Source organism: Bacillus rossius, chromosome 16 (genome assembly GCF_032445375.1).
Source record: "Bacillus rossius redtenbacheri isolate Brsri chromosome 16, Brsri_v3, whole genome shotgun sequence".
Lineage (NCBI taxonomy): Eukaryota > Metazoa > Arthropoda > Insecta > Phasmatodea > Bacillidae > Bacillus > Bacillus rossius.
The window spans coordinates 33,409,492-33,435,080 of record NC_086343.1 but is presented as its reverse complement, the minus strand read 5'-3'; the positions used below and the strand labels follow the sequence as shown (position 1 = coordinate 33,435,080).

At 37.9% G+C, this 25,589-nt stretch overlaps 1 protein-coding gene across 8 annotated transcripts in view; it reads left to right on the top strand.

The window, feature by feature from the left end:
• Positions 1 to 25,589, top strand: part of LOC134539976 (obscurin) — a 570,520-nt gene that overhangs the window by 489,623 nt on the left and 55,308 nt on the right. For all 8 annotated transcript variants that reach the window (XM_063382379.1, XM_063382380.1, XM_063382377.1 and 5 more), the window contains 7 exons: positions 2,178 to 2,479; positions 4,810 to 5,043; positions 15,672 to 15,792; positions 19,188 to 19,328; positions 21,182 to 21,367; positions 22,399 to 22,636; positions 23,060 to 23,342. In XM_063382379.1, coding sequence (XP_063238449.1) covers positions 2,178 to 2,479; positions 4,810 to 5,043; positions 15,672 to 15,792; positions 19,188 to 19,328; positions 21,182 to 21,367; positions 22,399 to 22,636; positions 23,060 to 23,342 — 1,505 coding nt within the window. The remainder of the gene's footprint in view (positions 1 to 2,177; positions 2,480 to 4,809; positions 5,044 to 15,671; positions 15,793 to 19,187; positions 19,329 to 21,181; positions 21,368 to 22,398; positions 22,637 to 23,059; positions 23,343 to 25,589) is intronic.

Below are 25,589 nucleotides of genomic sequence, written 5' to 3'. Positions count from 1 at the left end.
TCTCTGCGTCTGTCTTTTCCCCTCCTCCCGCGTTGCGTTCAAGGTCGCGTCAAGGAAGAAGGGAAGAGGAAGGTGGCCGGAGCTGTGTCCCCCCACTCCCCAGCTGCCCTCCTCCCTGCTCAGTGTTTCTTCGACTCGCCACCCTGCTTGGAGGAAAAACTACAACTCTTGAGCCCGAGCGGTGAAAAAATCGGCCACGAGGCGGGCCCCTTAACAAATATCCATGGTGATTTGTCTCTATAAGGGCTTCATCCCATCTCTCTACAATATGTTAGTAACGTGTAAGAGGCAATTTCATAAAAGACTGCACTTCTGCATTATGCAGATATTTATAATTTAATTATTTTATGATAGAATTTATGCACCTATTAACACAAAATTTTATTTTAGTAAACAAGAAGGTTACATGCATATATAGTCAACGCGTCAGACACGAGACTTTTTAAAATTCTGTATAAAACTGCTTTAAATTATTAAAACTTAATGTTTAATATCTCAATTAAAATGTTATGAAAAATTTCGAAACTACGTACAGACAACAACAGTAGCTAAATAAAACTTTTGACAAAATTTCATTCCAATCTGCAGAAAAAAATTTTACTATCGCTCACTCTTAAAGCAGTGGGTAAAGCGACCGGTGTTCAACCGGTCAGTTGGTGTGAATATATACTCGAAAAACATGTCATTCCATTTCAGGATAATAGAATCCTACTCTTATGTTTATAGCCGAATGTTTTCTACCTGAGAGCTACACAAGTTCTTTAGCCACATTTTGGATGAAACCAGCCACTGGCTGGCCAGTGTTGTGCACTGTTCAGATTTTAGTTTTATCAGTTTCCTGATAGTTCTAATATAGTTTCTCTCTCTTTATAAAAATTAGAAAACCTATTATGCACCTGTTATGTCTTTGACCAACCATGTTGAATCAGAATTTTTCTGTATTAGTATTCTCTCAATTTAAGTCACTGAATATATGTACTGGGAAAAGGCTCCATGCAAATAACCCTAAAAAAATCTCAAAAATTAATTAATTTTTTCTGTACAATGGGAATAAAATCTTGGCAATCTTAAAACTTTCCCCGAATTTTCGCATTCCACACACCTCTACTTTCTACTAATTTTACTCTAATCCGAATCCGTATATTATATTTTTTTTAAATGTGCATGCTCACAAAATTAATTCTAAAGCACAACCGAATCAGAGTAAAAAAGAGTAATAAATCATCAACATACAGTAATCAAAGCCAATAGAGATCTGAAACCGTGCAAATCCAAGTCATGATAACAGTAGCAGGGAGGGTAGCGTGCCTGAAAGCAAGTGATATCACAATGGCCAGCTGATGGCTCATGGGGACATACGGGTGCACGATCGAGAGGGCAGCTGAACGACATTACCTTTGGGAGGAAGGGGTGTCTACTGCGCTACGTGAAGTACAGCTTTTTCCAAGAGAAACACAGCCTAATGCACTTAAAATGAATTTCAGTTCAAATCTTTTTCTTTTCAACAACAATTTTTCACAGTTCCTTTAAAGAGGTTATAATAGAGAGGTGGTTGTAATAAACACGGTTGTAACAATGAGGTTTTAAGATTAGGGGTAAAAAAATTTCTTTCAACTGTTTTATAACAGTTTTTAAGTTGTTAAAAAAATACTCATACATTGGTTCATACGCTGGCAATAAATATTACAAATATTATGTTTCAGATGGTAAAACATAGTATAGTTTTGAATTTCTAGATTTTTTTTTGTAGTTGCAAACTGTTTTCTGATAGCATATTTTCAACTTCAAAAATTTTCAGTTGCATAATTCCATAGACATATCTTAAGCCATTCAGCTGTTCACTGTGCAGGTATTTTAAATTACCTCTGGGTAGTTATGTCAGCCCTCTTTATGTATCTTAACTATGTTATATTTTACAGCAATGAATTTTAACCTTAATGGAGATAGATATATGATTTTGTTACATTCCATCCCTCCTGCGCCATCTTTGATTCTATTTATGTCATATTCAGAGGTATTAAGCACCAAATTCCCACCTCTGAGGAATAGGGGTGTCTCTGCTTCTGTATGCTGTAATGTAGCCTTACAGGATGTTTGAAATGAATGCGAATGTTGTTGGAAGCTGGGACGGGACGAAAGGGACGGGTGGAGGTTGAACCGTGATCTCTGATTGGCAGAGGGAAGGTGGAGAGGGCGGAGCCGCCGGAGTTCCTGAAGCGCATCGGCGACTGCGAGGTGTACAAGGGCATGACGGGCAAGTTCACGGCGTGCGCCACGGGCTACCCGGAGCCGGAGTTCGAGTGGTACCGCGACGGGCAGCGCCTGTTCCCCAGCGACCGCATCCGCGCAGAGAAGGAAGGGTCGGGCCTGCTGCGGCTGACCATCGCCAACGTGGACCCCGCGGACGTGGGTCGCTACCGCCTGCGCGTCTTCAACCCGCACGGCGAGGCCAGCTGCGAGGCTGCGCTCAGCTACGACTGTGAGCCCCCTCTGGCCCCCGAGCTCGTAGTTAGGTGTCTCGCTGATGTGATGAGGCTGGCCAACCAGCTCGGCTTTTGGCAACGATTAAGAATCAGTATTGGCCAATTTAAACCACAACTGCTGAAACCGTGGTTTAAACCAAGTGGTTACTACACAAAAACCAATTTTTTGAAAAAATTTTTTGTAATAGACTATCTTAAGTTTATGATGAAGGGTCCAATTACTCTCTGATAGCAACAAATCTTTGGTCATTAATGTTTTTTGTGATTCACAGGAACATAAAAATTTATAGTAATCAATATCTTATGGTGTTCGCGGCGCTGTGCCATCATCTGCGTGCACACGCCGCTGCACATCGTACCACAGAAACTCTTTGTGATACTGTCCAATGTAGCGCAAGTTTCAAGCTTTTGTTTAGTTTATGTTCGCCACAACAAGCGTTCATAACTGCACCTTGACTTTACGGACACAACTGTATTAAAAAGTCTTATTCCCATTCTTTAGTTGCTGTATTGTGAATCTCTATTTTGTGGGTAACACACATTCTATGAGGAATAACTTCTCCTGTGGGGAAATACCCCTACTGGACTTTTTGTGATTCAACATGAATGGCAAAAAGCATGGCTTTCACTTAAAAAATTTAAGAAGGGTTCAAGAAAAGGTGCAAGGACCATATGTAAAACATATGTTTTAGGCATTTACGACACGCTAATAGTGACTTTTTATTTCAGCAAAATCTTTTACATTACAATTAATTGAGCAACTAGACTAAAATTTTGTTAATTAATTTAGTTAATTTTATAACATTTTACATATGAAAAATTTGATTGTTCTTAAAATGGACTGTAAATTTATTTTTGTTGCTGTCAGTTAGGAATTGTGTCTGAAAAGTTTGAACAATATGAATGAGTAATGTTTAGTTCAAACATTGTGAAGTAAAAAAAAAGCTGTTTTAAACCAACCAAACCAGGTTTTTTTTTAATATTCTTTTTTTTCCTACCCTGTTTGGACTTATTTAACCGAAAATAATATGATGATTGTTACCGTAAATGCAGAAACTAAAAGTAGGGTTCCCGTTATAATGTCAAACTTATATTTTGTTGCTGGATAAAACTATATGCTTTGTGTGTGTCTATGCATCACTTATTCCACTTTAGACCGCTCTTCTTGGTTATTTCCTGCACCTCTCACTTCTCTATTCACCTCTTCACTCAGTGGGCTTCTCCTTTGGTGACCACCACAATCACCGTCTTTTGCAGCGTTCTTTGATTTACGAACAATAGCTTGTAAATGTGCAGTACAGATCTCAATTCTATTGTAAGTGCAGCTTGCTGTTTCAAAAGATGCCATTTAAATCACTCCTACTGATGCAAGTGCCACAAGGAAAGCTCTTGTAAATCTAGTATTGACTTGTCCCAGGCAGAGGGGAGGAGCGGGAGCGGTCCCCAAGCAGGGGTCGCTGCCCAAGAGCAGGGAGAGATCGGGCAGGGGGGGGGGGGGAGGAGAGCAGGAGCGGTCCCCGAACAGGGGTCGCTGCCCAAGAGCAGGAAGAGGTAGGAAGGAGGAGCGGTCCTCCAGAGAAGTCGCTGCCTAAATAATATTGCTCAAGTATTCTGTCACTTTCATTAACCCAGAAATTACTGGGAAGAACTTACTGCCTGGCTTAGCTTAGCCAGAGTAAATATACAATGTATGTACATATTCATCAGGGAGGGCACATCTGTACCCTTCCTGTGCATACATATTCGAATTACAATGCTCTTTACATTCACTTGTATAATTTAAAGGCTTCTTGATACAACACTGGGTATTTACATATTTGTCCTGAATTAGGCTGGGCAGGTAGACAAAGTTTCTTAATTTACATTCCCCTTTGTCTGCCATCTAGGGGCGGGTGGCGAACTAACTTTCCTCCCCATAGATTATGTAGGATGGGTGGCGCACTTGGGGCTTGTGCTATCATACCAGCCGAGGCCAAACTGGTGGACATGACAGTATGAATTAACTAATTTCTAGTATTTTCAAATTTGAATTGTGATTTTCACTTCATGCAGTCTTTTTTTTTTCTGGACTCTCATTGTATTCAGAATGACATTATTTTTGGATGATTATGGTGCGAGGCATATACCAGTTCCTTTGAATTTAGATTTAGGATAAAGTAAGAACATTCCTGAAAGTATTTATAAGAAATTATATTTTGATTATTTATTCACATAGTGTGGCCTGTAATTGTAAATGTTGATCATAGTATGAGGTACCGTCGGTGGTATCGGGAGTAGGTGTCGGAAAAGGAGATATCGGATAGTAATGGAAATGTTTTCCTCTCAGCCCTGGACAGCCGCCCCAAGCGGCCTATCGGGGATCAGTACGTGGACTTTGACAAGCACCGCAAGTCGGGGGCGCCCCTGCCGCTGGCCGACCGCCCCATCATCAGCCGCATGACGGACCGCCGCCTCACGCTGTCCTGGAAGCCGTCCATCCCCGCAGGGCCGCGGGCGCCCGTCACCTACCGCGTCGAGATGCTGGAGCAGCCGGACGGCGACTGGTTCACAGTCAGGACGGGTCGGTCCTCTCTGTGTGTGTTACAAATAGAGAAAAGACTTCATGGCCAAGTTTGTTCTTTAATCTGATGATTCCTGGGTTATTGTTTTTATTTTTCACTAAACCTGTTTATTAAAAAAGATAGTACATTACGGAACAAATACGGTACCTAAATGTTCCATGACACTAAATTCTTCAAAACAGTTCATGTTTTGTCTAGAGACGTACGAGACTGTAAAATCCTCAATTAATGATGATGCACTTGCAAACAACTCGATTGGCAGCAAGCGTGCACAATAGCACAACTTACAGCCATGATGGAAGAAAAACTGTTGCTTCGTTGACGGAAGCTGCAGGGCTACCCACCTTGGCAGGCAGCCAACTTGAAAAACTTTGCGCTGCTAGCAAGCAACGCGGGAAGTTCAAAATTCAAATGTTTCAAACACTATACACACAATATTTACAAGTCCAAACAGTTCATTATGATACACTTTTTCAATATAATATTTGTAATTAGCAATCCTAACATTTCAGAACAAATAAAATAAATCTGTTAAGTATATTTCTGTGTTTGATGAATAGACGAATGTCGTAATGTAAAAATGAGTTACTAATAACAATTGCAATCAGGGCTCGATTTTAGCACCTGTCCGCCTGCCCGGGACAGGCCAAATCTCGTCCGGGCAGGCAAAATAAAAAAGGCAACTGTCCGGTGGACAGGTGCAACTTGTGACGCCGAGGTTATTCGCACGCGCTAATGCAGCAGAGGTGATTAATAACATTTATGCGACCACGACCGCAAATAAAATGTCTTTGACAATATCTATAAATAAACAATAATTGCTGCTCTTTTGTGACGGACGACTCTGGCTATTTTATACCGCGGGAAAAAAAAGTAAGTTATGTACAAACCGTGCTGAAATCTTCTGAATCATAATTCTTAAAATATTACGTTCACGTTATGATTCACGTAACATAGTTGTATTCGTATGCTAGAGATGCAAAACGTCTCACACCGATGATGTTTGTTTTTGTTGCTATGTTTTAATATTAATTTTGTTGCAGTGCAGCCAACAATTACGTAATTTACCGTTGCATACTTTCAAAATATAATTTTTTAAATTTATTGTCTTTATAAATCGCGACTTTACTAATTCCTTGCTCTACTTTAACATACAGTAGAAACCCGATTTAACGAAGTGCTATGGTTACCGAAAATGTTAACTCTAAATCGATGTTTCGTTAAATCCGATTTACTGATTTTCAATGACCCCCGCACTCATAATCGCGTTCCTACGTTTCCAGATCGTAGACAGGGTCGACGCTGATATCTTGTTCTGCCGTGCTATCTCAGACTTCGTCAACTTTACATCTTCAACGTCTTTTAATCTCGCTCGTAAGGCCCCCGGTTCGTACGTACACCTCGGTCGTACATACAGATTTTCAGAAACCGTGAAAAATGAGGCATAAAATAAAAGTTTAAAAATATGTAAAGTGTAAGAAATACGTTAAAGTTTATTAAAATACAGTCGCAACCTGCAGCGTTTATAACAAATACGAGCTACATACACATTGCGTCACAGTAAAAAATTAAAAATAAAATTGGCCGCAAATTGATGGAAAATTTCCGTCAATAGCGTGCCGTACGCGGAGAAAGGTCATTGTACTCGGTCAGCTGCTGTTACGGCGCGGCGTAGCCGACGGCTGACTCTCTTTGTTCGCTGAGCTGCGCAGCACTTATAAAAAACGTATTCCAAAAACTAAACACCGCGCACAAAGCTCTTACTGAGAATAATAAAGCTGTAGCAAACCGTATGTATTCGGTACTGAGTAACAGGTGCGCCATCTAGTAACGAGTAACGAAACATTACACACGGCTGCATCTTGTTACTCGCATTTTTCGTATGTTTTACGCATGCGCGCGCATATTCTATGAATTTGCGTTCCAAAGAATGATGTTTGTTTATTAAGTAAAGTATAATTTGGAAATTCGTCGTCAAAGTTTTTTACTGTTTATTAAAGGTATTGTGTGTGTAGACAAAGTTTGAGATTGGAACAGAAACAACGTAAGAAAGTATTGTTTACAAATTAGAAATATGTTTTTATTATCGCATATTTTCACGTTTTTTTGTTCTTATCTTAAAAGAGATAGTATAAAAAAGCCGCTCTAATGAGATTTAATTGTTTCTTGGTTAACAAAAACTGTTAATTATCAAATATTGTTAATTGTTTATATTCTATTTATTATTATTTACGCGACGTCATACTGTACGCGTACGCAATACGACTCGATTCGTTATGCGGTATCAGAAGTAACGAGTAATGTAACGTGATACGATAGTAACGAGTACTTATTGTTATATTAACGAATACATACGGGGACACTTTTTTTTGTTACTTTTACACCTCTAGAGAATAATGATAATGGCGTATTGGTGTGATGTGGTCACAAGTTGAAAAAACCTGGAGGATGGGAAAGGGAATATTTGGAAACGTGTGATTATTGGCTAGCACTGTTACTATGCGGGCGTGTTTGGAAGATAACGTGGTGAGTCAAGCCAGGCATAGAATAGGAGGAGGGGGATGCGGACAAAGAAACCCTTCATGACGTCATGTGTCGCGGACAGTCTATCTATCCAGGCGCGCAATGGCACGCACCTACGCAATTCAGTTACAGCGCCCGCAGTTTTTAAGCAATTTGAACAATTTTTTTAATTTTTTCATATTTGGACAGATGATGCAAAGGCACATATTAATATATAGTACCTCCATTCTATTACTGACACCACAAAGTGTAATTTTTAATAAGATTCCATTACTATTTACTTTCATTTTTTGAAAATCTAAATTATTATTTTAATAAATTGGTGTTTTTTGATGGTTCCTGAAAACCTTTACGTTAAATCGCTGTTTTTGTTAAATCCGTGTTCGCAAAATCGGGGTTCTACTGTAGTTTGTTAACAGAAAAGCGTTTTCGCGTGGTTAACATTTCACGGCGTACTCCAGATGCAGCTGACAGTGGCCGCAGTGACTGCGACTGCTTGAAAATTCGCCTGTCAACTGTTGCATCAAAAAATAAACATTACTTGTTTACAGAGGACACTGTAATCTTTTACAGTTTATCTTGTCACGGCGATTGTTTAAGTATTTAATTAACTGCGTTACACAATGTAGAAATTCATTACTGGTGCTTCAAAACCACCAGAAAAGAAAAGAAAAATGGACGAGGACAAGTCAGAATATAATGTTAAATATGACAAAATCGCCCGGTCCCGTACCTTTTTAACGTCTTGGTGTTCCGAGTTTCTTTGGCTTCGTTACGACACAGAAACAAAACAAATGTTTTGCAAAGTCTGCGAAACGCATTCAAAATCATCTGGATCAGTTTTTGTTAAGGGCTGCTCAAGTCTGTAAAGACAAAAGTCTATAAAGACAGACTGGCGAAACTGTCTGCCCTCATGCGTGTTCAAATACAGTCACCTTCTGAAAGTGAGTTTGATCCAGCACCAGCAATAAATCTCTGGTATCATAATGTTCAGAGAAAACGTCGACCCTTTCAGCCTCCTTATCGAAGATGTTCAAGAGAGAATCAGCAAAGTAATTCGTGTAGTGACTCAGACAGAGACTCGTCTGAAAATGATGATTAAATAAGGATGTTAAGTGTGTGTTAAAAATAGGTGCAAAATATAGCAAAATTCCTTTTTTCTCACTTTTTCAGCGACTTTGAATTTTTTTTTATTTGGGTAAAACAGCGGACAGGCAAATTGGATGGCGGACAGGCAAATTTTCGATACATCTGTCCGTTGGGCAGGTTAAAATATTCCTTAAAATCTAGCCCTGATTGCAATATAAGAAAAAGTACACTTTTTTCGATTCTTTTTATATTAAATTGTGGTACAAACGTCATGCTAAATAAAGTCCTTTCATTTAATTTAATATTCCAACGATTGGAGTTAAGATTTTATTGAAAATGCTGATTAGTTTCGTGATTTTGTTTACATTTCGGTGCTTTGTGGTGTATTAAAACAGGAATTTTGTTGTTTTACCGTGTATGGACATGCTTTTCGGTGTTATTTTGGTTTTATCACACTTCACCATTTAGTCTTGTCCCTAGTAATAATGTTTCTGAAGGGACTGAAAAATTCCATTTTTACAAGAGTGGAAACAACAATGAAATGCAAGACAAAATCATGAAATTGCAATGAAGTTCTCCAGAATTATCGAATTTCATCTATAAAAATGTAAAAAAAAAAAAAAATTAAAAATCTTTAGTTTGGATTTTTATTCAAAAATTAAATATTAATTTACTGTGTACAATAATTTGTTTAGTTTATAATGTATGGTTTTTTCGGAGTATGTCTGATAAAGTACAGAAAGCAAAAATTAAAAATTAATGAAAAACACTGAATAAAAGTTAATTAAATTAAAGCAGACAAAATCTGATTTAATACAGATGTGGCTAAAAGCCTACAGGGAAATGTAGGCTCTCTATATTTTGGTTCATATTAGTATTTTTGAAATAATAAGAACATCACAAAAAGTATAATTTAAATTTAAACTGTCAGGACCAGGAAAAAATTTATAACACACAATCAATAAAATATTTGTTCCCACTGCTACTAAATTTATGTTGGTTTAGTTGTTTAGTTGTCCCTTTTTAGATACATAAAATGAGATATGATCAAGATATACAAAAATTAGTCAATGAAAATCCTGAATCAAAACTGTTGAAGATCTTAACAGGTATTAAGTGAACATTTGTATTACTCTGATATATTTATTACATTACATTGTTTACACAACTCTCATGTTTATTTCACATTCTCAAATACCACCCCAACTGGCTAGCCTCTCAGGTCCGCCAACCGTCACTACCAACATTCCCACACAGTCCTTACCAACTCCTACAACACCTTCCCCTTTTCACATTGTTTCAATGAAGCGTGTTGGTTGTCTGCTTACTCTCCCACTGCGCGTCACTTGCACTGTCTCCTGCCTCCTCTTGCCCTCATCACCCCCTGTCTGGACCTCTGGAAATCCCCTGAATTCCTCTTCTTCACCATCGTCCCGACGCTCGTCATCTCTTGCTGGGCTCTTACTTGTCGTTCGTGCAGCCTCCGTCTGGTCTTCATTCCCCCTTTTCATTTTGTTCCAGTCCTGACTTGGTGGTCTGGTGTGAGGTACAGTGTGGCACTTTCGAATGTGTCTTGTTGTACGCCGCAGAACCGTCCCGCCGTCTGTTCTCGCCCAATATGACCTAGGTGCCTCGTGTTTCATCACTATGCTGCCTCTCCTCCAGGGATCCCCTCTTCCTGTGCTGATTAGCACCGTCTCACCAGGTTTGAAGTTTTCCACACCCTGTTTAGCAGTTCTGTTGTACCAGGTTTCTGTTTTCATTTGGTGGTCCTTGGCCTTAGCATTTACATTTGTCTGCACCCTAGGTGTAAGATTCTGTGTGGTCATTGGCAATCCTGACCTCAGTGCCCTACTCATGAGAAGTTGCGCTGGTGATGCTTTTAGTGGCACTATGGGCGTGTTCCTATATTCTCTCAACAGATCCCTCCAATCTGTACCTGTGGATTCTGCTTTCCTTACGATTGCTTTAGCAATACCCACTGCCTTTTCTGCGTGCCCGTTGCTCTGTGGGTACCTAGGACTTGAGGTCACTAGTTTGCTGTGCATTTCAGTCACATATTGGTGGAACAGAAACGAATTAAAAGGTACATTATCAGAATAAATTATTTTGGGGTGACCATGAGTGCTAGTTACTGTTTTAAAGGCCTCTTGAAGCGGGATAATCTCCAACCAGTGAGAATAGTGGTCTACCATGACAAGATAGTTTCTCCTCCCATGATTGAATATGTCTGTGGACACTTGCTCCCATGGCAAGTGGGCACCGGGTCTACTACAGAGTGTTTCTTTCTGCTTAGCTGGTTGTTCTGCTTCACAAACCCTACACAGTCTGACGTATTCCTTGATGTGCTCATTCATGGCCGGCCAGTACACTGCTTGACTGGCTTTTGCTTGACATTTGTCTCTTCCCCCATGCCCGGCATGTAACAAGTGCAGTATCTTGCCCCTCATTGCAACGGGGATGACAACTCTTACACAATCCTTCTCAACATTATTTAGGAACACAATTCCTTCCTCTACAAACAAGTTGTGTCTGTGTTTCCAGTATCCGTGCGCTATTTCTGACACCTGGGCAATGTGTTTTGGCCATCCCTTATTATAATATTTAACTACATCGCACAAGACGGGATCTTCTTGTGATGCTCTGATCAACTCGTCTCTTGCTTTGTCACTGAACGGCTACATGCATTTCCTTCCCAGGTGTGTCTACCACACGGATATCGTACTTATACAATTTTAGCCTCATCCTTTTGAGTTTAGTTGACCCAATTGTATGAAGTTCCTTTTGCATTAGTGCCTCCAGGGGCTTGTGATCTGATAAGACGGTGACTGGATATCCATAGACAATGTGGTGAAACTTTTGTAATGACCATTGTATCGCTAGCATTTCCTTTTCCACCTGGGCATAGTTGCACTCACTGTTTGTTAAGCACCGTGAGGCAAATGCAATCGGTTTACTGTTCTGCATGAGGCAGCATCCGAGCCCTGATTTTGATGCATCCGTTTGAATTGTTATGGGGCTATTGGGGTCAAAGTGTACAAGTGTGGTTGATGCCGCAATTTTACTTTTAATGTTTTCAAAGGCTTCTGTATGGGTATTCAACCACTGCCAACATGTGTTTGACTTCTGAAGATCTCTAAGTGGCGCTGCCACTTTTGCAAAGTTTGGGATGTACTCTCTAACATAATTGAACATCCCCATTGCCCTCACAAGTTCTTGTTTATCCTTTGGGATCTCTTCTTCTAAGAGTGCTTTAACTCTCTCCGGGTCTGCCTGTTTTCCTTTACTTGAAAATATCTGGCCTATGTATCTTACACTAGTTTGCTTGTCCTGCAGTTTATGCTCGTTGAATTTAATATTGTTTATCCAACCTGCTGGATTACTGCCGCTACTGCATCATTGTGTTCTTGCTCTGTATTGCCAAATGCTACTATGTCATCAAAGTATACCACTACATTGGGTAATTTACCAAAAATGTGTTCATTCTTCTCCTGGAAATTTTCAGGAGCACTGCTCACTCCAAAAGGCAGCCGCAAAAACCTGTACACCCCGTATGGTGTCGCCACACAACATTTCAGACTCGACTTTTCATCCAGCTCAAAATGATAGTAGCCATCCTTAATATCAAACACAGTATAGTATTTTTTTCCACCTAACTTGTCACTAATGTCACTCAGAGTTGGGATGGGGTAAGGTTTCCTTATTATCACTTTGTTCAGATCTGACGGATCCAAACACAAACGTAACTGCCCATTTGGCTTTTCCACCACCACCAAGTTACTAATAAAGCAGTCTGGTGTTACCTCATCTACTGGTGTTATCACTCCCTTCTCCTCCAGCTGCTCCAGTACTCTTTGCAGGCGTTCCTTGATCACTCGTGGTTTGCGCATGACTGGTCTCCTCCCCTGTTCAGCATTTGGCTCTGTAATTATCCTGTATTGTCCAGGATACTTTCCTAGACCCTGAAATACATCTCGATATTTGGCCACAAACTCATCTTTAGTATCTGGCACACTTTCACTTACACTATCTAGGCGCCGAATTAGTCCTAGCTCTACACACGCTTCAATTCCTAGGATAGGTACCGCATTGGTTTCAATTACCAGGAATTCAAGTTGACCAGATGTTTTTCCACTAGTTTGCCTACATCTAAATGACACTTTACCCACTGGGGTTATCGTTGCCCCTTCATATGCCACAATTGTAGCCCTAGTTTTACTCATGTTACACTCCATCTCCATCTGCTTGAGTGTCTTTAGGGGTAATATATTGACTTCAGACCCCGTATCGAGCTTGAAAACCACTTCATGATTATCTACCAATATGCACTGTTTCCATTCCTTTCGGTCTCGTCCACTATCGTTCATGGTTTCCACCCTTATATGATCACAGTAAAATGGCTCTCCGACATCACATTCGACACTTACTTCAGCCACTCTCTGACATTTATTCTGTTTCGCCCTGAAGCACTGCTTTGCAAAGTGTCCCTTCCCCTGACAATATGCACATGTTTTCCCATACGCGGGGCACTGTCCCACATTATGTGACGACCCACATCTGCCGCATTTCTTGTTCTGGATGCCCTGATAACTAGAATCTTGGTATATGCGACTAGTGTCATTTCCACTGTACGCACGATGCATTTTCGCTTGATGTCTCCAGCTCCCTGCTTGCACTGCATCCACTGGTGTCTCTTTGTCCTCTTTCTCGGATAGCTTCTTACTGTACGTCTTGCTTTGCTCTGATACCCGACAGTCACGAATGGCTTGCTCCAGCTTAAGCTCGTCCACACGCAGAAGGGTTTCCCTAAGGCACTTATCTCGAATTCCTATTACTATTCGGTCTCTTAATATACTATTTTCTTGGTCTCCATACCCACAACTCCCAATTAACTTCTTTGCCTCTGTTAGAAAATGGTCAAACGTTTCTCCTTCCCTCTGGCAACACTGATTAAATACATACCGTTCATAAGTTTCGTTCCGTTTCGGCGCCGCATAGTTGTCAAATGCCGCTATTAAATTATCAAAATCATCAAAGTCATTGTCACTAAGACCAAACGTCACAGCCAAGTCAATGGCGTCTTCCCCCGCCACATTTAACAATATCCTTGCTTTAGTCCTTGATATCTTCTTCCTTTCTTCGGCCGTTGAATCTTCTGGCAAGTCGGGATCGTTACCGCTGGCTCCAAGGTACACCATAAAACGGCGTTTAAACCGCAGCCAGTTTTCGTGAACGTTTCCTTCCAACTTTAATTTCGGAGGGAGATTAAGGGTCGTTGCTGCATGCTCCATCTGGTTTGTTGGTTAGTTTCGTCAGTCACGACACGCGGTTCCACGATCTCTGGAGAACTCCACACTGCTTCCACAGTACACAATGCCCGCGAACCGAGTCACCGCATCTCGCATTCGTACCTGAAATTCCCGACACCGAGCTACCGACTGCGCCATGTTGAAGATCTTAACAGGTATTAAGTGAACATTTGTATTACTCTGATATATTTATTACATTACATTGTTTACACAACTCTCATGTTTATTTCACATTCTCAAATACCACCCCAACTGGCTAGCCTCTCAGGTCCGCCAACCGTCACTACCAACATTCCCACACAGTCCTTACCAACTCCTACAACAAAAACGATGTTTACATTCATAAAAATATAAACGATAACAACTAAATGTTAAATTTTTTACAATTTTTTTTAATCTGGTCTCTAATTAAAACTTAGTTAAATTAATTATTTTAAAAAAATATTTTTAATCACACCAAGAGGGTCACTTATTAAACACAAATATGGAAAAAGAAGCAAATTTTTAACAATTTCCATTGCATTTGGTTTATTAATAAATGGATGCCTATTTGCAGGTATTTTTGGTGTTCTAGATTTAGTAGTTGAGTAGAGAGTCACTGGAATGGTGTGCTATCATTTCGTTGGCAACACAACTCCATGGATCTTAAAGCAATGATCCTCTTCTTTTGTGTTAGAATAATTACATTGATAATGTGCTGTGGACATCACTGAATGAATCACTAATAATTTATTGATTAAAGAAATAATTGTTTGGATGCTAGTTTTTGTTTTTAATTTATTTTTATTATCACTTTTTGGATTGAAGTGAAATTTTTACTAGATTAAGGGAATATTGTTAAACGCTATTCATAATTAGGCTTAAGTCAGTATTATTTTAAAAGTTGTTAAATAACACATTTATTCTACTGAAGCTATGCTCACTGCAGGTCAGAATAAACGTGTGCAGTGACTTCTGTCCATACTGATTGCACGCACCTGTTGAATTGATAGCGGGAGTCTACAAGAATTCGAAAAATATTTGACATTCCTGAATAATTTGATACTCAATTTGATATTTCATATCAAATAATATTTTTTTAATTATTTTTACCAGTGGATACAGCAAGTGGATTTTCAAAAAATTGAAATAATGAAGTCGAGAAGATGTACGTATAGATTTTGGATGTGTTTTCTGCAACATACATGCTTTTTTTTATGTTTAACAAATAATCTGTGGTTATGACTTAATATTATTTAAAATACTATAATTGTTTATATAATCTGTTGGATCAACAAGAAAAATTATCAAACCAGAAATTTTACTGGTTTAAGAAAAGAAAAATGCATTACCAGTTTCCCCCCCCCCCCCCCTTCCACCTCCCTGTGTTTGACACCTCTCTATTGAGATTCCAAATATTTCCATTGTTAGATATTTCAATAATTTGCACCATTTTAAATTTTACTTGAAAATCAGTTTTACTCTGAATTTAAATTTGATTAAAAAAATTATTGATATTCATGAATAATTTTATAAATGATTCAAATCCAATTAAAATTTTTAAAAAAAATTCAGGATTCGCAGAATCCTAAATGACATAAACATAATATAGCTACAAATATACAAATTATTATTTAGTTTTAAAAAAATCAAACAAGTGACAGGGTGACATTAATGAGGATATATTTTTTTAAGTGTTTGATCATGATGTCCTTTTTCCGTTGCAGGTGTCCGAAGCTGTGCGTGTGACATTGCCAACTTGCAGCCGTTCAAAGACTACAAGTTCAGGATTCGTGTGGAGAACAAATACGGCATCAGTGACCCTTCACCCTTCGCTGTGACCTACAGGTGATTACTTGAAACACCAGCCATTCTTGCTGTCGTAATGACTCTCTAATCCGCCACAATCGGGACTGCAGTCATTCTGGTTTAGTGATTTTGTCAATATAATTAATATCAAAGTAAATTTACTTTAAATGTAAAAATTCTCAAAACATATGAATACTGTACAATGACACCTTAAAACCCTCTTAAGAAAATCCCACTTAAGAAAATTTTCTTCATAATAAGTTTGAAAAAAATTAATCCTATTAATTCATAAAATTTTTACCTTTTAATAAAATATCCCTGTTAATAACGCTAAATTTCTAAGTACCTTGAGAACTTTCTTAACTGGGATTTACTTGAGGTTAGGGATGGGTCGGTACCGGTTCTCGGTTCTCGGTTCCTACGGTTCTCAGCATTTTAACCGGCACCGAGAACCGCAGCTGAAATGTCGGTGTCGGTGTCGGTGTCTTTGCCGGTGCCGGTACCGGTACCGGCAGTATAGCAAAACCCTTTACGAAAATAGTACTTCACTACAACTTAACTGCAGCATGAAATGGCTGAACTCACATCCAATTCACATATGAATTATTTTTTTGGACTTCTGTGGAATAATATTCATCTCTAACTATAAAATAAATTACACGTGAAAATATTTAATGTTCTCATCACATCTGTAAACAAAGTACGCTTTACAATCAAAATATAACAGTTGAAGGTGCCATAGATGTAGTTCATAGATGTGTGCTACTTTATAACGTGCCGCAGCAGAAAGATGAGAACAGAAAGACGCCATGTTTGTTTCAATGGTTTTTAAAATAGGCAGCTAATGGAGTCGTTGACACGTAAATATGAGTGACTGGTGTACAAAGAACAATTAAAAGTGCAAAAGTATATTTGTTTAATAGAATTGATGATTGATTTCAAATATTTCCGTAATAATTTTCGGCATTCTAATATTTTATGCTATTTATGCAGTGCTGTGGAGTGTAAGTTCACTGCATCTGCAGCCATCTAGCGGAATGGCTAGTAACTTTCTCTTTTAGGCAAACGAGATTGCTTTGAAAGTGGCACGTCTGTTTTTAGTAGAGGTGTAAAAGTAACAAAAAAAAAGTGAACCCGTATGTATTCGTTACTACAACAATCAGTACTCGTTACTATCGTATCGTTACTCGTTACTTCTGATACCGCATAACATGCAACAAATTGAGTCGTATTGCGTACGCGTGCCGTATGACATCGCGTAAATAATAATAAATAGAATATATACAATTAACAATATTTGATAATTAACAGTTTTTGTTAACCAAGAAACAATTAAATCTCATTAGAGCTGCTTTATTATATTATCTCTTTTAAGATAACTAAAAAAAAAACTTGAAAATTCATGATAATAAAAAACAAACATGTACAAATTTCTAATTTGTAAAAAATACTTTCTTACGTTGTTTCTGTTCCAATCTCAAACTTTGTCTACACACACAATACTTTTAATAAACAGTAAAAAACTTGGAGGACGAATTTCCAAATTATACTTTACTTAATAAACAAACATCGTTCTTTGTAACGTAAATTCATCGAATATGCACGCGCATGCGTGAAACATACGTAAAATGTGAGTAACGAAATGCAGCCGTGTGTAACGTTTCATTACTCGTATATAGACGGCGCACCCGTTACTCAGTAACGAATACATACGGTTTGCTACAGCTCTAGTTTTTAGTGGTAATGGCGTTGACGAAGATCCCGCGGACACGTGATAAAAGATGTTTATTTTTTATTTTTTGCAAAGTGGTGTATGGATGGTAAATGTATTTTACTATTGACTGTACAAACGAAATGCTTGGTGACACTTGTAGGGTATAATTATTCCGGCAAAACAGTACAAATTGTGTAAGAAATGTCATCAGAAGTGTGGCAGTAATTGACTTGACTGCAAACAAACTGAATTCGATGTAGACAATTTATTATTTTAATACTTTGAAAGTTCGCCATCAATTTAATTTATTTCCATTATTGTAATATTTTCTTTTTATTCCTATATTTTAAAGGAGGGTGTAATGAAGCTTTCTTGAGATAATTTCTAGATTTAGCTTGAAAACTATATTAAACCTTTTAATTTGTTTTGATAGCCTCTTTAAAGACTAAAACATTATGCCAATGCATTTCTTTGTTAGCATACAATAAAAACATTGAGGAAAAAACAATACAAATAAATTATTATTTTTCAGTGTTATAAACAATAAATTGTTGAAGATGGAAGTCTAGATACAGGCTTTTTAGTGCTTTTTTGTAGCCAAAACAATACGTAAATAGTTTATTACTTGAAACACGTCATAAATAATGTATGAATAATGTTTATTTTATTTTTGAAGTCAGAACCAAGAACCGATTTTTAAGAACCGGTACCGAACCGAGAACCGGGGAAAAACAGGAATTGACCCATCACTACTTTAGGTATAAAACAGGACGTAAGGAGTGGCTCCAGGACAAGAAAAAATGTACATGAATGTTGCTGTTTAAAAATGTTTCTTATATCATGCCACATCTGTCAAAAAATGAAAAAAATCTGAATGTGAGTGGCCCTATTGGTGCCAGATTTCACAATGTGCTGAACTGGAGCATGCCAGATTAACAACACCCGACTTACTTTTAAAACTCTCCAAAGCATTCCTGTTCATAAATTTTTTATGTCAATCATGCTAACATAAGTTAATCTCAAACCTGATATTTGGATAAAATTTTAGCCTGTTTATTAAGTTGCAATTCAATGAAAACTGCATGTGTTCGCATATCACTGTCTGTTTTGGTTTTTTATGGAAATGTTATGGAGAAAGGGCAATACACATAATATTTTATGGTTCATACATGCCGTTGTAGACTGGTGAGCTCTGCAGTCCTAATATCTGAAAATGAATGCACTCATAGCTGTCTAACATTGTTTGCATGAGCGGTTCCTCTTAGAGGGGCTTAAATAACGTAGATCAAAAGTGACCTTTATACCATACCATATGCAATCCATCAAACTGTGCTCTTTTTAGCACGATATTAATAATAGGTCTCTAATTATTTTTGTCAATTTATCTATTATACATGTTAGTATGTCTATAATTTTTGAAAATACAATATACTTAATAGAAATTGATACGCATAATCCTTACTATTAAACCTAATTGATGCCACATTAGTAGATTGCGTTCGGACAAAGTTGGGGTGTGTCGCTAGTTTTTAAATGTATATTGCAGTGGAAAGAGACAATAAATATATACATATGATAGACTGACAGTATTTAGATGAGAATTTGTTTTAAAAGTAATTCTATTTCATTGTTGAATCAACCAGCTTCCCCGAAGGTAAAATGGAGTTGTTTTCTCTGAAGACGGGGGACGGGATTGTGATCTGCTTCAACGTGCCGTCAGGGAGAAACTGGAGCCGGACCCGCCCAAGTTCTTCCCCTACCTGCAGCCGGGCATAGACTTCCGGCCCGAGACGTCGCCCTACTTCCCCAAGGACTTCGACATCGAGAGGCCCCCGCACGATGGATACGCCCAGGCCCCCAGGTCAGCAGGCGAGACGTGTCGCGTCTCGCGGGACAGTTTGCTGCCTCTGAACGCAAGGGGTCTGTGAATACTGGAGAAATACTCCATATTCTTGAATAATTGAATCGGCACATGCTGAAAGGGCCTCGGTCACAAAAAGAAATGGAAAAGTGAGTTAAGCATGAAAATCACATGTGATAGGATAACTGTCTATGCTAAAAGGGATTGAGTCACACGTGCGGGTTAGCTAATATTAGCCAGGGAAATCCTTAACGTATGCTGAAAGGGTTGCTTAGAGACAGATTTATTAGTTTTTCTCAAAACTGGGTTTCTTGGACTGAGGCCCTTTTAGCATGTGCCAATTCAATTCGGAATTTAATTTTGATATATATATATATTTTTTTGTTAACAATAGATACGCCTACACCATGTAGCACCTATTCATAAAATATTTATTGAAAAAAATTATTGTAATATGTATGTGGCTAAGATGATTCATTAAGAAATTTAAATTCATTTTCTGCAACATAATTTACACATTGTTTCTAGATTTAAAAATAATCATTGAATATTATTTAAAATTATCAAAATACTTTATTTTATATATATAATCAGATCAACAATTTACTGGAGAAAGAAAATGCTTTTCCAGGATTTTTTTTTTTTTTTTTTTTTTTTTTTAATTTTTATTTCACACCTCTTAGTTATACTTCCTTGTATATTCCTCTCTTTGTATTTTGACTGTGTTTTGGATCACTATTTCTTGGACTCCTGTAAAAAGTGAATAAAAATTTCAATGTATGTTAAAATTTGATTATAAAAATATTCATTATTCAATTTGAATTTTTAAAAAAAGTATTCACAGAAGTTTATTTAACTCTCGGGTATAAATCAAGATTTATTGGCAAAATATCAAGAAAAATAGTTCCAGGTCTTTATATTTCTTAAAAATTTATTTTGAATTGTGGCCGCATAAATTGGTTTATTTTCACACACACACATCTATCTCTGTGTGTGTGTGTGTGTGTGTGCATTATAACAAATAATAATAATAATAATACTTCTAAACATCAAAAATGCTATAGTTTACCTTCCTCCATGTATGCCTAGAGGTAATTTGGTTCTGACAATACAATTTAGGCATGAGGCTGAAGGATACTGAAAGTAGATCTTAAGGTTCGGTCTTACCAAAGTAGATCTTAAGGTTCGGTCTTACCCACCATTTTTTTTATTTCATCTTCTTGTCATTATTATTGTTTTGGGGGCTTTTCCTGTCAATCTATCACCACAGCTCTCTTGCATTTTGTGTTTCGTCTCAAATTTTCTCAACAAATATTTAGTATATTTACTAAATATTATCCAATAGCTATTAAAAATTCAGTGTTCATTGTTAAAATCACATCTTTGACCTTTTACAGTTAGTAAATAATGTTCAATAAACAATTGGTGAGAATATTTGAGACCCAACAACAAATACAAGAGAGACATCTAAATAAAGTTACAGGATAATTTCCTTCATTAATAAAATGAGTAATGACAAGAAAATGGAAGGAAAAAAATCAACTCTGCATGTGAGACAGAGCCTTAAGCAGGTCTCCCAAAAATGTTCATTTGCGTGTGAACCAGCTGTAGCTGACGTTACAAAGTAAGGAATACCTGCATGCAACAGAAAATGGAAATGTAATTAAATGCAGTCAAAAGTTAGGTGGGTTAGGTGTCCCATTGAAAGACATGCACTTTATACTGTTGATAAATATGTGTAGTGGAGCAGTTTATCAGTTGCATATTTATTTTGTATAGATATATTTCAGGGACAGGATCGGCTCCAAGTGGATCAAACTGGGAATTATATTTTTTTCTGGTTGCGTGTTGAGGTTCCTGCGACAGGAGCACGACACGCAGTACGGCGTGAAGAACCACAACTGCAACCTGTTCTGGTTCGTGTACGGCTACCCCAAGCCGAAGATGACCTACTACTTCGAGGACCAGCTGATCGAGCCGGGCGGCCGCTACGACTTCAGCTACACTCGCAACGGGCAAGCCACGCTCTTCATCAACAAGTGAGTCACCTGGAGCACCGTAAACGATCACGTTCGTAGCATTGTGGACGGTGGCAAATGCAAAACATTTTCTTGGATAGCTTTTTTCCGAGATTTCTGAGACTTCCAACAGATGACAACACCGTGTGTACACATCCCGTTCCAATCACAAAGTTACTCCTACCAAACGCAGTATGCCAAGAGCTAAAATGTTTACACATCAAAAAAAAAAAAGTGGATCGCAACGCTTGTGCAGTGAAAAATGATTACTTTAGTGTGTCCCATCCATAGTTTGCAGTGTGCATTTTAATGGGCATTTACACTGTCTTTCTAGTGCATGATTTCTGTCATTAGCACTGTCCTTGTTTCGGTAAGCTCCATTGCCAGATACACACTAAAAAGTACAAAATTTTATGTAAAACTTCATAATGTAATAAAAATAATTTTTTAATGCATAAAAACTTTTTTTGTAAAGGAAAGTTTGGAATGAGAATTTCTTTAGTACGGTTTCTTATCATTTTGCATCCAGAACATCATCTAGTAAATTCTTTTTTTTTATTACTGAGACATAACTGAAACATTTTTCAACTGTTCTTTTCAAATTTTGTTCATAACCTTTTAAATAAAAAATTTTTAGTTCTGTTTGAACTAAGTACTTAATTTAATGAAAAGCCTTGTTATTTTTGCTATTAACAGTTTCTCATCCAAAATAATAATTGATGTAGCATTAAAATTATTTTTTTCTTTCAGAATGACTACAGCTGTAATAATGCTCTCAATATTCTCTATTTTATGGTATTAGAAAAAACAGCAAATAGTAAAATTTAAAAATTATATAACACTGATTATAATATTATATTAAATATTATTCAAAATGTTAAGAATTTAATGTTAACAGCCGGATAGCATCAATCTGACCAAAGTGTGCTATAAAATAAGGGTGAGAAACACTATCCCTTCCTCAGATATTTGTCTTTGAATCTTTTGCCATGGATATTGAATGTGTTGAGCACATGACAAGCACTGCGGCGGGCTTCGTGGCCGTGTGGCAGGATGCTGGAGCGCGACGTGGGCTGGTACGAGGCCGTGGCGACCAACGAGCACGGAGAGGCGCGGCAGCGCGTGCGGCTCGAGATAGCCGAGTACCCGCAGTTCCTGAGCCGGCCCGAGGAGACGGTGGTGATGCTGCGACGGTCGGGCAAGCTGGAGGCCAGGATCGTCGGCGTGCCCTACCCGGAGATCAAGTGGTTCAAGGACTGGCAGCCCCTCGCCGCCTCCTCCAGGATAAAGGTAGCCTCTGGGATCCGGTCATCTGCACTTTCAAGTCACACTTTTTTTCATTCTGGAACCTTATACTCGAAAACAATGTCGGTTGAAAACTCTTAGGAATCTGAGTGTTTTCACGGTTCCTAGAAATTTATTATAATTTTTTTGTAGTACAAAATATGGTTATTTTGTTATACAAAAATATATTGTTGCATGGGGGATATGAGTAAAAATACAAGATTATGAAAATACATTTTGTATGCAACTTTTTACACACAATTTTTTTTTGTTTGTTTCTTGTAGGGTTTAAAATTCTGTGTGATATATTTTTTTTATAAATTGAAGTAATTTTTTTCTTGTCCATGCAGTAATTGTTATAGTGCGATTGATTGTAAATACTGACCGGGATGACGTGGCTGAGGTGCGGAGGCTTGACGCCTGCTCCAGATCCTGTTCCGGCCGCCGGACACCAGCGTGCTGCAGATCAACGACGCCATCGCCAAGGACGAGGGGCTGTACTCGGTGAGCGCGCGCAACGTGGCGGGCTCCGTGTCCACCTCGGCCATGCTGCACGTGGAGGAGAGCGAGCAGGAGTACGGCATCCGCACCTACGGCCGCGGCCGCGACGTCCGGCCCCGCAGGAAGCCCCTGGAGGACTTCTACGACCTGGGCGACGAGCTGGGGCGCGGCACGCAGGGCATCACCTACCACGCCGTCGAGAGGCTCACAGGTGCGGCCGGTCTCGCGGGGTCTGCTCAAAGTACAGTAGGCTCCCGATTGCCCGGGAGCTTATCAGCCCGTTTGCGGGATTTCACTTACATGAACCATCACACAAAAATAATTTTTGACTTTTTTTAATTTTTTTTTTTTTAATCCATCAATGTGACAGAGCATTTTATGCTGTGATTCAAGAAAAAAAATGCTGCCAAGTGTTAGTATGCATCCTGAACTTTGAAACTGCTAGAGTCAATTATAAATGCACACTTGTGTTCCACTTGTGCACTCTTGTGAACCGCGCTCATGTTGACGCCGGCACGGCGCTGCTGTTCCGTGACTCAGCGTGAGTGATAATGGGCATGCATTCGCAAAGCAGCTGTAGTTTTTCTGTCATAATCTTTAGACATTCAACGAAAATTAAAAATTATCAATTATCTAGATGTAAAATGTGGTGAGGTAAATTGAGGCTATGTTTTAGTGATGTGTACTAATATGTTTCCCATAAATTACGACTAACACTTTAATACCTTCTTATGTACAACCTTATAAAGTGTTTGTCTAGATATTCAGGATAGAAAAACCTATACGAACAGCTTTGTTTCAAAATTGCTTTAACCGGGTTCTCGGGTTATCTGTGGACCCCTTGATTACCCCAGATAATCGGAAGTCTACTGTATATTCAATAAAAAAGTACCTAACTAGGGGTCAGCAAGCATTCAAAAAATATTCAATATTCGTGAATAATTTGATATTGAATTCCACATTTAAAATTGAATAGCTAGACCTACACCATGTGGGTTTCATTGGAAAAACAAATATTGAAAAAAAAAAAAAAAAAAAAAACACATCTGAGGCTAAAATGGTTTATTGTGAAATTTATATTCTTTTTTTACGACATTATTTGCACATTTTATTTTTGACAAATTATGATATAATTTTATTAATAATACTTAATTTTATGTTTATAATCAAACTCAAAATTTACCAGTTTAAGAAATTACATTGCTATTAATTTTTTTAACTTTAAATATTTTACTCCTATTTATTGTGGCTCCATGTATATTCCTCTCCTTTTTATTTTACACTATTTTGGATCAATTTTTCTTGGATTCCTGTGAAGTAAGGAAAAAAGAATTTCACTCAATGTTGAAATTTGATATGAAAAATATTCATATATCATGAATATTGTGATATTCAATTCTAAATTCTATTTGAATAAAAAAAAGTATTCACAGAAGTGTACAAGAACCTTAGTGGAGTGAAAATGTTATCACATTACCCCAAAACAAAAATATATGCCATTCCTTGATACATCAAACATAATAACTGACATTGATTCTCGTAACATGCTTTGCTACTCGCTGTTTTGGGCTGCCCACTTTAGTTAGGCGCTTTGCCCTGTGATGATTCCTTTTCTTTATCCCGTTTCTGGTGGCTCTTGTGTATGTCGACTGCATTTGTTGTGAGGTATTACTAGTCTCATAATGTGCATAATTTAGGACATTGATTTTAAAGCATAATATTTTGTAACAAAGAGAAGGCTATAGGTGAATGTTACAGGAATTAAATTAATATGTATTAGTTTTTTTTTTCCTGGTTTATCTTTGAAAAAAGAAAGGATAAATAAAACCACCAGGAGGCAGCCATAACTCTCATCTATGCACAGGTAAAATAACAAAATTGAATACTAAGGAATTCATCAGAACAGTATTCAAAATTGATGTTCATGAAAAAAACAAGAAATACTGTATTTTTCTAAGTTACTATCAAAACTTTTATTTTTAGATTTGTAACCCTCTTAAATAATTCTTTTCTTTTTTTTCATTTGTAGTGTAATTTGATGTGGCGGTAATATTTGTTAGTTTTGCTAAACATTTTTCCTTATATTTATAATGGATGCATGAATACAAGTAATTTAGCCCATTGGAGTATCGATTTTCACTTCAGTCTTGTGGAACAAAGATTACCAAGCAATACTTAAATATTGTTCATGGACAGGAAACAAACTTTAGATATGAACTATCTTAAAATAAGTATTTGGGTGTGGGGGGGGGGGGGGGGGAAGAGAGAGAGATAAAGAGATAGAAGAGAGATATAGAGAGAAAAATGTTACGTATTCTACACTAGCCTTGCAGCATGAAAATGGAAACTGCATAAACTCAGAACATTTATCAAAAAGAAAGTTATGAGGAACATGATTTTTAGTACGTAGTATTTAATTGCTGTCTGACTCCCAGCGAAAACATCAGAGTGGTGTTAG